Genomic DNA, 15,079 nt, shown 5'->3' on the forward strand with positions numbered 1-15,079 from the left:
ATTTCTGCTATTGTTGTACAAAGTGTCCATTAAAACTGTTTCCAGGTAAAAAAAAAAAAAAAAAAAAGGGGGGGGGTGGGGCTGGAGAAAATAATGCTAGAACAGTCCAGTCTCTTTTCTTATGTCAAATAAACAGAAGTAAAGATAAACAGAAGTAAAGATAAGCCATATAAACAAATCTTTAATTTTATAATGATTTTATATTCAACGTTTGTCCATACTGTAGGTGCCACCACTTTAGTTGGGTAAATTTATTTTCTGGTTTTAGTGTTTTTTGTTGTTCTTGTTTTTTTAAGATATAAGATAATAAATCAAGACTGAAATATCACATTTACATAAGTAGTCAGTCCCTTTTTTAAACACTTGCAACTAAGCACTGGTACGTCCTAAGATGCTTGAGGTCCTTGAGATGTGTTTACAACATGGAGTCCTCCTGTGAACTTAATTCAATGGACATAATTAGGAAAGGCACACACCTGTCTTTATAAGGATTCACAATAAATAATTAGAAAATCAGAGAGAAAGTCAGAAGCTAAAGAGAATTATCTGTAGATCTACAAGACAGGACTGTGTTAAGTCACAGATATGAAAAGGGTAAAAGAAAGTTTCTGCAGCATTGTAAGTGTGTAAGAGCACAGCTAGTTTTCAAGATATTTTGAACAACCAGCAGTCTTCCTAGATCTGTCTGCCCTGTGAAACTGAGTAATCGGGGATGAAGAGCCATTGTCAGACAGGTAACCAAGAACCCAAGGGTCACTATAAATCAGATCCTGAGTTCCCTTGTGAAGATGGGAGAACCTTATAGCAGGAAAGCCATCATTGCAGCACTCCATCAATCAGGCCTCTGGGGTACAGTGTCCAGACAGAAGCCATTACGCACTAAAAAGCACATGACATGCTGGGCGTTTGCCAAAAGCACCTGAAACAAAATCATCTGGTCTGATGACATAAAGATTGACCTATTTGAAATCAGAAATTCAGACACTGTGCATCACCTTATTAAAACTACTCCTACAGTCAAACATGGTGGCAGCAGCATCATGCTGTTGGGGATGTTTTTTTTTTCTGCAACTGGGATTGTTAGACTATTTAGAAAATGGAAGTAGAAATATAAGAGCTATCCTCAGCATACCACCAAGAAGACACAGGACTGGCTTTAGAACCACTCAGTAAAAGTCCAGTAGAATCTGGACCTGAACCCCATAGAGCTTTCCTATTATGATTACAATAAAGTCGAGAGAAAAAAAGGATTTGACTCCCATGACTGTGAAACAAAAGAAAATGATGGAAACTTGAAAAGGTCTAAAAACATTCCATCAGTACTATACAAGTATCTCACTTATAATGTTTATTACAATCTTTGGGCCATGGCTTTTTCACCTCCCAACTTTGTGTGATTCATAAAGGCATTTTATTTTTTAGTTGGTTCTGTATCTTAGTTTGTAATAAGTATTAAATCCATAGTACTGACATAGATCACATTCATGGTAATTTGATAACCAACATGTTAATCTGATCTTTTATCAATTTGTTTTATTCTCTTTTATTATCCTCGTATTATCTGTATAATAAAATGGCAAACCGGAAATCAAATCATTTCACAAACTTTTACAAGTAACACTATTAAAGGTTAAACTCCGTACCTAATATTTTGGTATGTAAACATGACCTGGGATTTTTATGTCATCACCTACTTGTACACATACAGCTCTGTGTTCTTGTATAACATTAACCATAAACACACTCTGACCCAAAAGCACTCACAGCCTATTGCCCACAGCCACCTGCTGGTCACCAAACCCATCACTACAAGGGAGAAGAGGAAGCCTTTATTGTCGTCATACTTCTGGTCATAGTACCAGAAAATTTTGAACCAAGTGCTGACCATGTTTTCTCAGAAATCTTAACTACAATGCCTCCAATTGTATCTCAACATCAACGTAAACCTCATATTTATTTCAATTATAATAAAGAGGAAATACACTTAGTTATAGACCTGTTTTACAATGATGATTTGCTAACATGCATGTGCTGGTTTAGTGGTAACTCTCCACCATACTCCACTGTACTGTATTGTTTAGGACATTTAAAGATGAAATAAAGTCTTTGAGATTGATTTTTATTTGCTCTATTGTACCATAAACATTTATGACATTTAGCTGGAACATAATCCAAACACAAATATGAAGTATAGCATTTTGAATCCAGAAATTTTGCAAGTAAACACAAGGTACAATATAATCTGTTAAAAGCTAAATTGGTGTTACCTTCAAGTCTACAGTATCTGTACTGTACTTCCTTCTTCTAAATTATTTATTAACTTTAAAGCATCAGTGAGACGCCCAATTTCTTCTTTGTAGTGGACTGAAGCTACGGTATAAAACTTATAAAATTTGTAGCTTTAACAAATCATTGTTTTTTGTAGCTTTGATCAAAAGCATTGCTAATGTAGTAGACCAAAGCCGCTGAACAGGCAGCATAGTTTTATTTCTTTATAGCAAAGAATCAGTAAATACACAACTCTAAAAGTAACACGCTTGGGAGGTAGTTAAAAGATTTCAGTCTTGCTTAATTTACACACTAACTAAATTTGAAGTGATACACATTTAAACCCTGCTTTCCATTTTCTGAAATATTATTTCTGCTAATGATATATCAAGTGTCCATTAAAACAGTTTTCAGGTGTCATGTCAATTGAAAAAGCTCTGGAAAAATAATGTTTGGACAATCAGTCCAGTCTCTTATCTGATGTCAGATAAACAGCAGTAAAGATGATCCATATAATCAAACTATTAATCTGTCACAGGTTGTTCATAGTTGGCACCACTTTAGTTGGGTTTACTGTATCTTGGTAGTTGTGAGGCAGAGAGATGGGAAAACCTGTCAAAATATAGGTATCATATCGATTATTAATTAATTTTACAGCTGTTTATTATATCAGCAACATAGAAAATGACTTTATATAGGTTTTTTGAGGTTAATCATAACTTCAAAAGAGCGTGAGTGCAGCTTTACTACTATTTGAATTTCAATGAAAGTCAGTTGGTTACTTATTGCCCACAGTTATGTGCAGGTGAAAGGGTTCATAATTATTGTACATCTAGATAAACATCAAGAGAAAAACGTCAATTTTCCATTCAGGTAAACATAAAAAAATGCTGTTTTTTTAATTAAGATGCTTGTAAAAATATATTTAAAAAAAAAACCCCTCTTTTTAGTAAATAATTTCATTGTAATCAGAAACAAAATAATTTAGTAATCATTGCTTCTGTGAGGAACATTTAATTTATGAATAGAAGGCTACTGGTAACAGCTTTTCACTTCAAAAAAGAAATAAAAGTTTTTCAAAGATTTGCAAATATTGCCCTTGCGCCTTGTAGTGGCAAGTAATTGCATCTATTTACAATATCTGTAATACTTTACAGTAAACAACTTGGACTTACCAGATTGCAGGATGAACATTATTTGATCTTCAGAGTACCTTAATTCCTTATCACGATTTTAAAGGGTTCTATAAACCTAGAGATCATTATTTATTTATTAATTCATTCATTTTTTAATTTTTATTTTTTAATTTTATTTTTTTATTAGTTGGTTTTTGGCAAGGAGATGATGGCCCCATGAAAGACAATAATTTAATAACTGATTTATCCATTTCGGTGGTGTTTTAAGATAAACATATTGACTAAAAACAATCTTAATAAACCATATCTAGAATGCAGATAATACATTTTTGCATGTACTTATCATATAAAAAATATATGGAATGCTGTCCTTTAAAGACAATTGTCCCAGCCCTCCAAGAACTACTTCTGTGCTCATCACGCATGTCATCATGTACTGGTGTGTCTGAGTAATAGATTTGTGTTTTCTAGGTGATATTGTTATTCTTTAACAGTGTCTTAGGACCATTGTGATCTTTGATTTAGTGGAAAAGCGTGCCGATTCCATGTTCCTGGACAACTGGTCTGAAAATACTGATCTTTCTTAGAAGAGAGCAGGAATCCACAGACTAAGCAATAACCCTTTTTCATGTGTAAGGAAACCAACTAATTCTAGGCATTCTGAGTTCTATTCATTGGCATGATTGGTCAGTGGTAATGATTTATATAAATCCATGGTAAGAGGATTAAAATTTAATATCCACACAGTGACAAGTATTTATTTTCCTTTATATGTCACTTCTTCTCAGAACTCAGATCTCTGTTCATATCTTTTTCATTGATGTAGGTGTGAAGTGATGGCTATAGCACAAATTGCTAAAAAAAAAAGAAAAAAAAAAAGAAGGTGACCTATTCTGATTAATCACGTTTCCTTTTGCATCATGTTAATGGCCGAGTTTGTGTGTGTCACGTATCTGAGGATGAGATGGCACCAGGATGCATGATGGGAATAAAATGAGCAGTCAGTGGCAGTGTTATTCTTTGGACAATCTTCTGCTGGAAAACCCTGGGTTCTGGCATTCATGTGGATGTTACTTTGACATATACCACCCACAGTACCTAAACATAGTTGCAAACAAGTATTTGCTTTCATGGCAAAAGTATTTCCCCATTGCAGTGGTCTCTTTCAGCAGGATAATGTGTCCAGAAACACTATGAAAAAAAATTGTTGTTTGAATTGACTCCATATTTTTCAGATCTTTATTTGATCATGGATTTGTGAGGTGTGCTTTACAAACAAATCTGATCCATGGAGGCATTACCTCCCAGAAAACGTCCGGTATAAGGAAACCAGCCGATGATCCATCCAGAATGAAGATTCTACGGTGTAAAAAAACAATGCAGAATAATATATATTTTTTAAAAAGATCCATTAGAATTTATATCTTCTCATCTGAAATGCCCACCCATTACCATAATTGGTCAGTGAGGTAGTTTTATTTCATTTTATGTCTGTAAGACATTTTATAATTCATGAGGTTCAAGGTTAATATCCACAGACTGACAAATATTTTTTTGCTTTATAAGTCAATTCTTCTCAGAACTCTTGTGTACATATCAATTTCGCCCACAATAAGTGTCACTAAGGTCATTTCTCCTCTAGAAAAGCCGCGGGATTCCACGAATGTTAAAGCTTAATCTTTTGAAACAATACTCTGGTGAGATTCATCCTCCGCAGATAACTCACACGCCAGTACCAGCATGATTGTAGGTCAAAGGTGGTACATGGACAAAGATCAGTCACTGGCAGCATATTTAAGCATGGCGTGATAGAGTCACTAATCATTCAGCTCAGTGATGATGGCGGTTATTGGAGAGCTATGGAACTTTCGCAGTCTGTTGATCATCATTCTTACACCACTCTTACTGCTACCGCTTCCCCTAGTCATCAACACAAAGGTGAGTGTATGCAACAAAAAAATAATAATAAAAAAGGACTTATAGTCCAGAAAATTTGTAATAATGTGGAATATGGTGGAATGAAAATGGACAAAAATGTAACATGTAACAGTTTGAGCAAGATTTAAAATAACATGTCTGGTAACAGGTTTGTTTTGATTAATAAACATAAGCATAAGAAAATACTATAGAAGAAACAAGTGTAACCTCAGTTCGACTTTTGAAAAATGACTCACAATAATGGAAACAATAATACATCCATTTTCTAGTAATCATTTACTCTATATGATTAGAAGTGTGTGAACACCCGACTAGCACACAATACCTAAAACTGTTGGCTTAACTAGGAAAGCACACATTGGCTTTGAATGTCTTTGTATGCTATAGTTTTAAAATGTTCTTGTTCATCACTGGGACCAAAGCTGCTCCACTTTGACAATGCCCCTGTACACAATGGTCCATGAAGACATTCTGTAACTTGCCAAAGATAGAGTAAAGCCCAGAACCCTGACCTCAGTTCTAATGAATACCTCTGGGATGACCCTCAATGTGGACAAAATGTCAGCTTTAACGCCGATGTACATCAGCGCCTGACCTCATGAATGCTGATCAGGATGAACATGCAAGTCCCCACAACAATACACCAAAGTCTAGTGTAAAGCTTTGGAGAGGAGGTTATTATAACAGCAAGAGGGGAATAAAATCTGATCTAGCCATATACTTTTGGCGATATAGTGTTTGTCTTTAACCTTTGACTTTTATATTTTTATGAGTTTATGGGAGTAACGCAAATCGTTCAGTTAATCATCTGTAGATGTCTGGGCAATTTTGTAACTTGTGGTAAGTTGTAATAAAAGTAAAGCTAAAAGACACCTAAAGGCTAGTATTGCTGTTGCTTGCCTAATGTTTGCTGGTGTTATCACTTTTTATTGCAACATCATTGTAGTTTATTAGAGTTTCCATATTCCCCATACACTGTGAATAATGATGTGAAATTCTTCAGGAGGCTGAATGTGCGTTTACACTGGTGCTGATGGCGGTGTTCTGGATGACAGAGGCAATGCCCCTGTCTGTGACGGCCCTCTTTCCAGCACTTCTCTTCCCTCTCTTTGGCGTTATGAAGTCCTCAGAAGTAAGCTTTATTCTAAATTCAAGACGTCTAAAAATTGAATGCATTTGCAAAATTATTAGACGCCATGACTATACTGAATGCAATGTCTGAGTTTACCTTGCTTCATACACAGGTTGCAACAATGTATTTTAAAGATTTCCACTTACTCCTTCTTGGAGTTATCTGTCTGGCTACCTCGATTGAGAAGTGGGGTCTGCACCGGCGAATTGCTCTCAGACTGGTCACTATAGTTGGAGTGAACCCTGGCATGTGGGTCTAGTTGATCTTTCTCATTCCGTTCTTTATCAGTCCTTTTATTAAGTAATTAAAAAAAAATTGCATCCATTTAAAGCCTTTGAGTATGTAGTTTAATGCATATTTAATGCCTTTGATATTCAGAGGCTGATTAAGTAAATTAAATAGCCAGGTAAAACATATTATAATATGATTTTTTTTGAAGAATTGTGTTGACATTCTGATGTATATAATGCACTCATTCCCGTAGGTTGATGCTAGGCTTCATGGTGGGCTGTGCTTTCCTCTCCATGTGGCTGAGCAACACCTCAACAGTGGCCATGGTGATGCCAATAGCAGAGGCCGTGATGCAGCAGGTCACGGGTGCAGAGGACCAGGTCAACAGGCAGCAGGATAAGCCTTTGAAAGGCATCTGCAATCCCGCACTCCAGCTGGAAGGAGGTTAGTTACACGAAGCATTCGAGTCGAAGAATGGCCAAATATGATTGATTTTCATATTTTTGAAATGCCATGTTGTTTGATTTCATAGATGGTGAAAAACAGTGTGAGAAAACCACAGATGAGAACAGGTGACCACGATTAACTTTTGTTTTACTATAAGTAACCTGTTCACTAGTATAATCTCCTTCACTAGTACTCATTGATCTTTTTTTTTTTTTCCTATACAGCACAGGGACAGCACTTAAGGAATTTGTTGTTACTGTACCCGAGGAGAATAATTCCACAGAGGTAAATGACACACACACACACACACACACACACACACACACTGACACACAGGCCAGCACACACATATGCGCCTAAACTATTTAATTTCTAGGTTTTCCTTCCTTAGTGGTTTAAGCATTGCATGGATTTTGTCCTTTTGGCTGTTATGTTATGTTACTTTACGTTATATTATTTGTACCTTGAGTAGCTTTTTTCATATTAAATATTATTTGGCCTTCCTTGGCTTAATGTTGTTCACTAGTCAAGTTGTTATAAAAAAAAATTTCCTGCACTTGCATCCAGTTGATTTCGTCACAGACACGCTTAAAATTAAAAACCCTTATGACTGTAATTAAGTATGCTGTTTTCACACCCATCAGAAAAGGTCTAGTCTGACTAATTCCAGTTGGTAACTCCATTGTATATGTTGACTGTTAATACTTTTTCTTCATCAATCCCTCAGTCTGTGCCGAGTTCTCCGTTACACTCAAACTTCATAACACATCGAGATCAAATGATGTGCAAAAGCTTGTCTCTGGCCATCGCCTACTCTGCAAACATCGGTGGACTCTCAACTTTACCAGGAACTTCCTCGAATCTTGTTTTTGCTGAATACATTCATCAGTAAGTAAAAAAAAAATAATAATACAACGCAGACCTGTGTGCAGTATCGCATTTGATTAAATTTATTAATTAAAAGGAAAAATTAAAACTGCATGGTTTTAAGTATTGACGGTGTCTTTTACAGATTTTACCCAGAATGCAAGTCCATCAATTTTGGAAACTGGTTTATTTTCGCTCTGCCTATCTGCATTATTGTTCTGATTTTGGCTTGGATATGGCTACATTGGCTGTTTTTGGGCACTAAGTGAGTGTTAATTATGTATTTCATACTCTTGGATCATTCATGCCTCCCATATCTACTTCACTTATACTGCAAATAGTGCTTTACTTATAGTTCCATATATACTGCACTTATAGTGCAAAAGTCTTGATCAAGCCCTCATTTCCTGATATTTAGCTTCCAAGGACCCAGACTTTTAACATAGCCGTGAGGAATAGATCTCCAGGCTTCCTGAAGGATTATTTTGGGCTCTCATTTTCAGTCTAGTACCGGTACCTGAGTAGTTTCTAAGGAATGTTTTTTGTTTGTTAAGCCACCCAGTGGCAAGTTTTTTAATAATAATCTAATTTAAGGCAAGAAGCAGTGAGAACAAAGAATGATGCCAGCAAGCCAGATTGTGTTTCCTCCTTGTTAATTTAGATATCGTTTTTAAACTTTATGGTGAATGTGAACAATATTTTTTTTTCTTGCCCCTCAGTTTCTGCTCCATGCTGTCCTTCAGAAGGAGTCGTTCTGAGAGGGAGATCGCAGCAGCCAAGCATATTAAAGATCAGTACGATGCACTGGGGAGCATGAGGTCAGACACTGCTGCAAATAGTCATATATGTTAATAAAAAATAATACTAAAAACTAAAATTGTGATAAGTGTCATAATAAGTGGTAAATGTTAATGTAGAAACGCTACATAATAAAGAGACGATTGTATTGATCAAATACATCAAATAGACATATTAAAGAAAGTTCTACTTCAAAAACATAATGGAACCTAAAGTAATGCTAATGTTATCCATGATGAGGTTATGTTTTGTGTGTGTGTGTGTGTGAGTGAGTGGAAGTTGGCATAGGAGAGTACATTTTTTAACATTCTTTCCCTTTGATTTATTTTTTCCCTCTAGTCGACAAGAGATGATCACCCTTGTTATTTTCGTCCTGATGGCAGTGCTCTGGTTTGTGCGAGAGCCGGGCTTCATGCCAGGTTGGGCATCTCTGTTTCCTGAGTGAGTGCACTGAGATCATACTAACTTACCATGCTTCATCTCTTAACATACTGTAAATCTCACAACATAAATCAGCTTTAAGGTTCAGAGATTAGAGTTAAAATAGCTTTAATGTTTAATAAACAATTATCATTCTCTCATGAACTTCAAAATGTTTCATGACTATGAATGGACCTGCAAAACAGACACCAAAATAACTATTATAAAGATTTTTTTGCATTTCATTCGAATTATTGATGTCTTATTGCTCTCTCTAGCTATTCAGGATATGCAACTGATGCCACTGTGGCTCTCCTTCTGGGCATGTTGTTGTTCATCATTCCTTCTAAGAAGCCCACTGCAGATAATTATGGTACCTGCTCAACCATCCTCATTAACTTTATATTTATGCATGTACTTTATGTATGTATGTATGTATGTATGTATGTATGTATGTATGTATGTAAGTATGTAAGTATGACATTTCACCACCCACATTCATAGATGGTATGATATCATGGAAAGAATTCCAGTCCTGTATGCCGTGGGAGATCTGTCTTCTTGTGGGAGGGGGTTTTGCATTAGCAGAGGGCACCAAGGTAAGATTTTCTGCAATGAACACAAATTTTGCTGATAGCAATGTTCACACACACACACATATACAAACACACAAACACACATACAAAAACACGCGCACACACACACACACACACACACACATGCACACACCTAAATATATTTCATGTTGCTATCTAATCAGCCAATCAGGTGGCAACAGTGTAAACAATAAAATCATGCAGGTACAGGTCAAGAGCTTCAGTTATTGTTTAAATCAAACATCAGAATGAAGAAAAAGTGGGATCTCTGAGACTTTAACTGTGGCATGGATGTTGGTACCAAAGGCGCTGGTCTGAGTATTTCATAATCCGCTGATCTCTTGAAATTTTTACACACAACAGTCGCAAAAACAATCAAAAGTGACAGTTCTGTGAGTGGAACCATGTTGTTGATAAGAGAGGTCAGAGGAAAAGGGCTAGATCAGTTTGAGCTGAGGAATCCCAAAAAAAAAAAATCCTCTGGTCTTTTACCAGTCTACAGCTAACGACCTTGGGTAAGTCTGTACCCGCACTGGTCTATTATGTTCTTGAAGGATAGGAGCAGATTCTTCTGTTGTTGTAGCCCATCCACATAAAGCTTTGATATGTTACGAATTCTGAGATGCCATTCTGCTCTGAGTTACTATAGACTTCCTATTAGCTCAAACCAGTCTGGTCATTCTCCTTTGATCTTTCTCATTGATCAGATGCTTCACCCCTCAGATTCCCCACAAAAAGGATTTATTTAGGGTTTTTTTTTTTCAGGCACGATTCTGCCTGAACTCCAGAGACTGTTAACTGTTGAAAATCCCATGCGAACAAAAGTGAAATATGTAAACCAGCCGACCTCGCGCCTACAGAGGTGCCGAAGTTAAAGTAACTGAGACTTTTCCTCATTTTGACGTTTGATTTGGCTATTAACCGAAGCTCTTGACCTGATTTTTTTTTTTATATTGCTCTGCTGCCACACAATTGGATGATTAGATAACGGCATTAATGTGTTAAAAGTGGTTGGTACATAAATGTACATAAAGTGGTTTGTCTGTGTACTTACACAGTGCACAAGCATGCACCACAAATGTTTCATAGAAATGGTTTTCATAAGCATTGCATTATCACAGTGGCCGTTGTGATTTATCAAGTGTTACGAAGCATCTACTTTCCCACCATCAGAGCAGGACATTTCGGTCTCTTTCGGTTTTTGTTCCGTCAGCATGAGAGGTTAAAAATGAAAGCCTTTGCCGTTTATTATTCTTTGTGCATAGAACAATGAGAGGACTACGCATTATATGCTTTTGATCCAGCAATCCTAATGTCTTGGGAAGTTCAGCACTGAACATCCTCAAAGGGATATGGCTGACAGCCATTCTAGACTTCTTCCATATAAAATTTCACTGTCAAAAAAGTGCAACTTTAGACACTTTAGAGATAGAGCCTTATTATATTAAAGCCATGTAATGAATTGTATTTGTAATGAATTTGGACGTGTGATATTTTAAGGCAAAGTTTAAAAATTAAGTGGTGGGTTTAGATCAGTGGTATCCGGTTTTATCTTTAAAGTGCCAAATTTTAGCCGCAGTGACCTTCCCAGTGGTCCAGAACCATGTCGGGAAAATGTATGGTTTAATTTACAGTGGTAAAAGTCTCAACCCACCCTTATTAAAGTTAAAGCTTATTTTTATTTTAGAGTTCTTACAACTCAATTTCATTGGTCATTTTAATATAATGGGTTTAATCCAAACTTCAGTCATTTTAAATACATCAGTACTGTAAATAGTCATCTTAAATCAAATGACCATTGGAATATTAAAAGGTTACTTAGAGGGTTTAAAAATAATTTCATTCAACAGATTTAAATAATGACTTTTCTACCTATTCTGTTATTAAACCCACAGGTATCTGGTTTATCCACTTGGGTTGCAGAACTGATGAGTCCATTGGGGAATCTCCCAGTATTGGCCATTGTCACTATTGCCTGTCTGATTGTCACGTCCATTACAGAAGTGGCTAGTAATCCAGCCACCATCACTATCTTCCTTCCCATACTTGCTCCACTGGTATGTTATGCTAGAAAAAATAGAAATGTGTTTCTTTTCATTATATGAAAATGCAGCATGGTTTTCAGCATTCATGTTAATATTACTGAGTATTATCTATATGTCATTATCAGGCTGAAGCCATCAATGTCAACCCTCTGTACATGCTGATACCAGCAACTATTAGCGTGTCATTCTCCTTCCTGCTTCCTGTTTCCAATCCTCCAAATGCTATTGTCTTTGCATACGGGCATGTAAAAATCATGGATATGGTAAGTCATTATCAATGCATATTAAATAGGCAAGGCAATTGTGTCTTGATGACTGTGCAAGCTGAGAGTCAATGTGATAATACTGGCTTTGTGGATGCTTACTATTTTCAGGTCAAAGCTGGACTGGGCATGAACGTCATTGGTGTTCTTTCAGTACTGTTGGCTGTCAGTACGTGGGGAAGACCAATCTTTTCTCTAGATACTTATCCAGACTGGGCTCCTACCTATGGCGTGGCAAACACAACTGGGTTTTAAACTGCTTCAGTTTACTGTGGTGTCTAAAGTAAATAGGGATGGAAGGCATACAGTGCAATTGAAGTCAGACGTTTACATACACCTTAGCCAAATACAGTACATGTAAACTCATTTCTTCCCAATTCTGACATTTAATCCTAGTAAACATTTTCTGTCTTACGTCAGTTAGAATCACTAATGTCAGAATAATAGTAGAGGGAAACGTTATTTCAGCTTTTTTTTATTTCATCACATTTCCAGTGGGTCAGAAGTTTCCATTCACTTGGAATAGTACTTGGTAATATTGCCTTGGAATTTTTGGAACATTTCGGGTCACCTTCCATGAGCTTCTTACAACAAGCTTCTGGAATTTTAGTCCATTAGTTCTGACAGAACTTATGTAATTGAGACAGGCTTATAGACATTGTAATGGGATTGATTTGTACTTTTTGTACCACAGTACATGTCTGCTTCCTGAGCAACATGATGGCTATGTGGTCTTGTGATATTTACACTTGCATAGTATTGTTTGTATGGATGAAGGGGATATTTTCAGGCATATAGATGGATTGCATTTTTTTGCAATGATGAATCAGACTTGACTGATTTACTTTGTTCTTCCCGTGATGTCAAAGAAAGAGTTTAAAGGTTGGCCTTAAAATACGTCCACTGGTAGACCTCCAATTGACTTAAATGATGTCAATTACCTCATCGGAAGCTTCTAAAGCCATGACATAATTTATAAGCTGTTTAAAGGCATAGTCAACTGAGTGCATGACCACTTTTGACCTACTAATATTCTGATATAGTGAATTCTAGGTGAAATCATCTAGCCATAAACAATTATTGATAACATTACTTGTGTCTTACATGGGGCAGATATCCTAACGGACTTGCCAAGACTATAGTCAGTTCAGATGAAATATGTTTAGCGGTTTTAAAGACTTCTTTGTTTAACCTATCAGCCTACATTATATGTAACCTCCTGACTTCAACTGCATCTTTGTTCCTTGGTAAATGCGTTCAATTTCTCGGTGTAGTGTGGGGAGTAAATGTAAAAAGGCACTTTGTAAATGACCTTAATTCAGTGGTGAAAGCATCTACATTTTGTAATAGTGTTCCATAAGTACTCTGAGGAGGTTCATATAAATGAGCTGAAATGGAGTTTTTTTTAGCTATTTTTATACTATAGATGAGATACACTATCAGTCAAAAGTTTGGACACGTTCTATTGCCATAGTCTTTCCTGATTTTTATTTCTTTTTACGTCTTAAAACAATACTTTGGATGTAAAGGCATCCAAAATACGCAATAATCTTCTTGGAAGAGTTGATATTGAAATGTTGTTATTACTTGTGATTTTTGAGGCTGGTAACTCAAAATCAACTTTTCCTCTGCAGCAAAGGTAAGTTTTGGTCTTGTTTTTCTGGGATGGTCTTTATCATAGTGCTTGATGCACAAACTATTCCAGAACAGCTGATCTTTATGTCTTAAAATAACAACGACTGTTGTTGCTGTTGTTGCCTAATTACTTAATGCCATATGTGTTATTTTAAAGGTTTAAAACAATTAACAGAAAATTAATCCTCACTTGTCTCCAAACTTTTGACTGGTTCTGTACTTACAATAAGTGACTATTTCACAAAATACTAACTTTATTTTTTATATGCACATTTTATATATATAGATCATGTCTTCACAAAGTGAATTCTTTTTTGAGGAATTTATTTAAATCCATAGACTGGCTGTATAAAACAAAAGAATTAAAAGGCAACACATCTAAAGGCAGGTGTTCAAGGTTCACTAGAAAGTCTAGATGTATTAAAATAAAAGGCAGAAATCAGATGTTAAGAGGTCACTTGTTTTGATTTTAAATTCCACATTTTCTGTAGGAGCTTCAAGGAGTTGCTGACTGCTAATGATATATGATTCATAATTTATTTACTTAGGGTGAATGAACTCTTACAGTGTTTAGGAAAAACACAGACGTTAATGAAACCCTACGGAATTCATTGGTCTGGCTGACCTCTATACAAGACATAAACAAACAAAAGAGATTTTTTTTTCTGTGTTGCCTCTCTATAGAGAACAATTTTAGAACTATATTAGTTTTGAAATTAATTGAGAAATATTATATATGCACTCAACTGCGGGAGTTTAATTGCAAAAGAACATTAACTGAAATGATTCCTGTAAGCATTCATGTTGTTTTTGCTAAATATCAATTTGTCCTTTTTTTATGGAAGGCAAACTGAAGATTAGTTGTAGAATTTTTATGTATGTTCTGATTAGTTAGTTAGCTATATATTTAGTGATGTATACATGCAAAGTTAGCGCTGTACTTTAGCTAAATGCGTTCACATGAAAACTATGATGACAGATTACTTTAAATAGTGGTGTATGAAACACGTTGAAATGTATTTGTGCAAGATTATTGTACTCCAAACTGACAATGTTTTAAAGTTTACTTGAACATTTGCATAAAAATGTACTGTAGCATTATTTCTAATCTACATGGCTTATCTATGTGACAACTGTAATGGAGATGTAGGGAAAGATGACAAATGGTTATTTGTACCTAATTTCCTTGTGTATTATTGTATGTTTTCTATAAAAAGCCTCTTGTGACTAATACCATAAAAAAGAGACTGAATAAATGAATAAATGTGTAAATGTTGATGACACAATCATTTGAAAAGCAGGA

At 35.7% G+C, this 15,079-nt stretch overlaps 1 protein-coding gene across 1 annotated transcript; it reads left to right on the top strand.

The window, feature by feature from the left end:
• The first annotated feature begins 5,240 nt into the window (after positions 1 to 5,240).
• slc13a1 (solute carrier family 13 member 1) lies at positions 5,241 to 13,010 on the top strand. Its single transcript, XM_053484573.1, has 15 exons — positions 5,241 to 5,342; positions 6,346 to 6,474; positions 6,587 to 6,723; positions 6,959 to 7,149; positions 7,238 to 7,277; positions 7,377 to 7,437; positions 7,880 to 8,040; positions 8,165 to 8,284; positions 8,739 to 8,837; positions 9,157 to 9,258; positions 9,516 to 9,610; positions 9,742 to 9,836; positions 11,729 to 11,890; positions 12,004 to 12,141; positions 12,253 to 13,010. Exons 1-15 carry the CDS (start codon positions 5,241 to 5,243, stop codon positions 12,394 to 12,396), a joined length of 1,776 nt encoding a protein of 591 aa, XP_053340548.1. The 3' UTR covers positions 12,397 to 13,010.
• The last annotated feature ends 2,069 nt before the right edge of the window (positions 13,011 to 15,079 follow it).

Source organism: Clarias gariepinus, chromosome 2 (assembly GCF_024256425.1).
Source record: "Clarias gariepinus isolate MV-2021 ecotype Netherlands chromosome 2, CGAR_prim_01v2, whole genome shotgun sequence".
NCBI lineage: Eukaryota > Metazoa > Chordata > Actinopteri > Siluriformes > Clariidae > Clarias > Clarias gariepinus.

What these genes read in the sequence shown, in the direction of transcription:
- slc13a1 (XM_053484573.1), top strand. Translation starts at nt 5,241, where the DNA reads ATGATGGCGGTTATTGGAGAGCTATGGAACTTTCGCAGTCTGTTGATC. An exon ending in GCGTTATGAAGTCCTCAGAA is followed by an intron (nt 6,475 to 6,586) that starts GTAAGCTTTATT and finishes CTTCATACACAG; the next exon opens with GTTGCAACAATGTATTTTAA. An exon ending in TTCCCATACTTGCTCCACTG is followed by an intron (nt 11,891 to 12,003) that starts GTATGTTATGCT and finishes TGTCATTATCAG; the next exon opens with GCTGAAGCCATCAATGTCAA.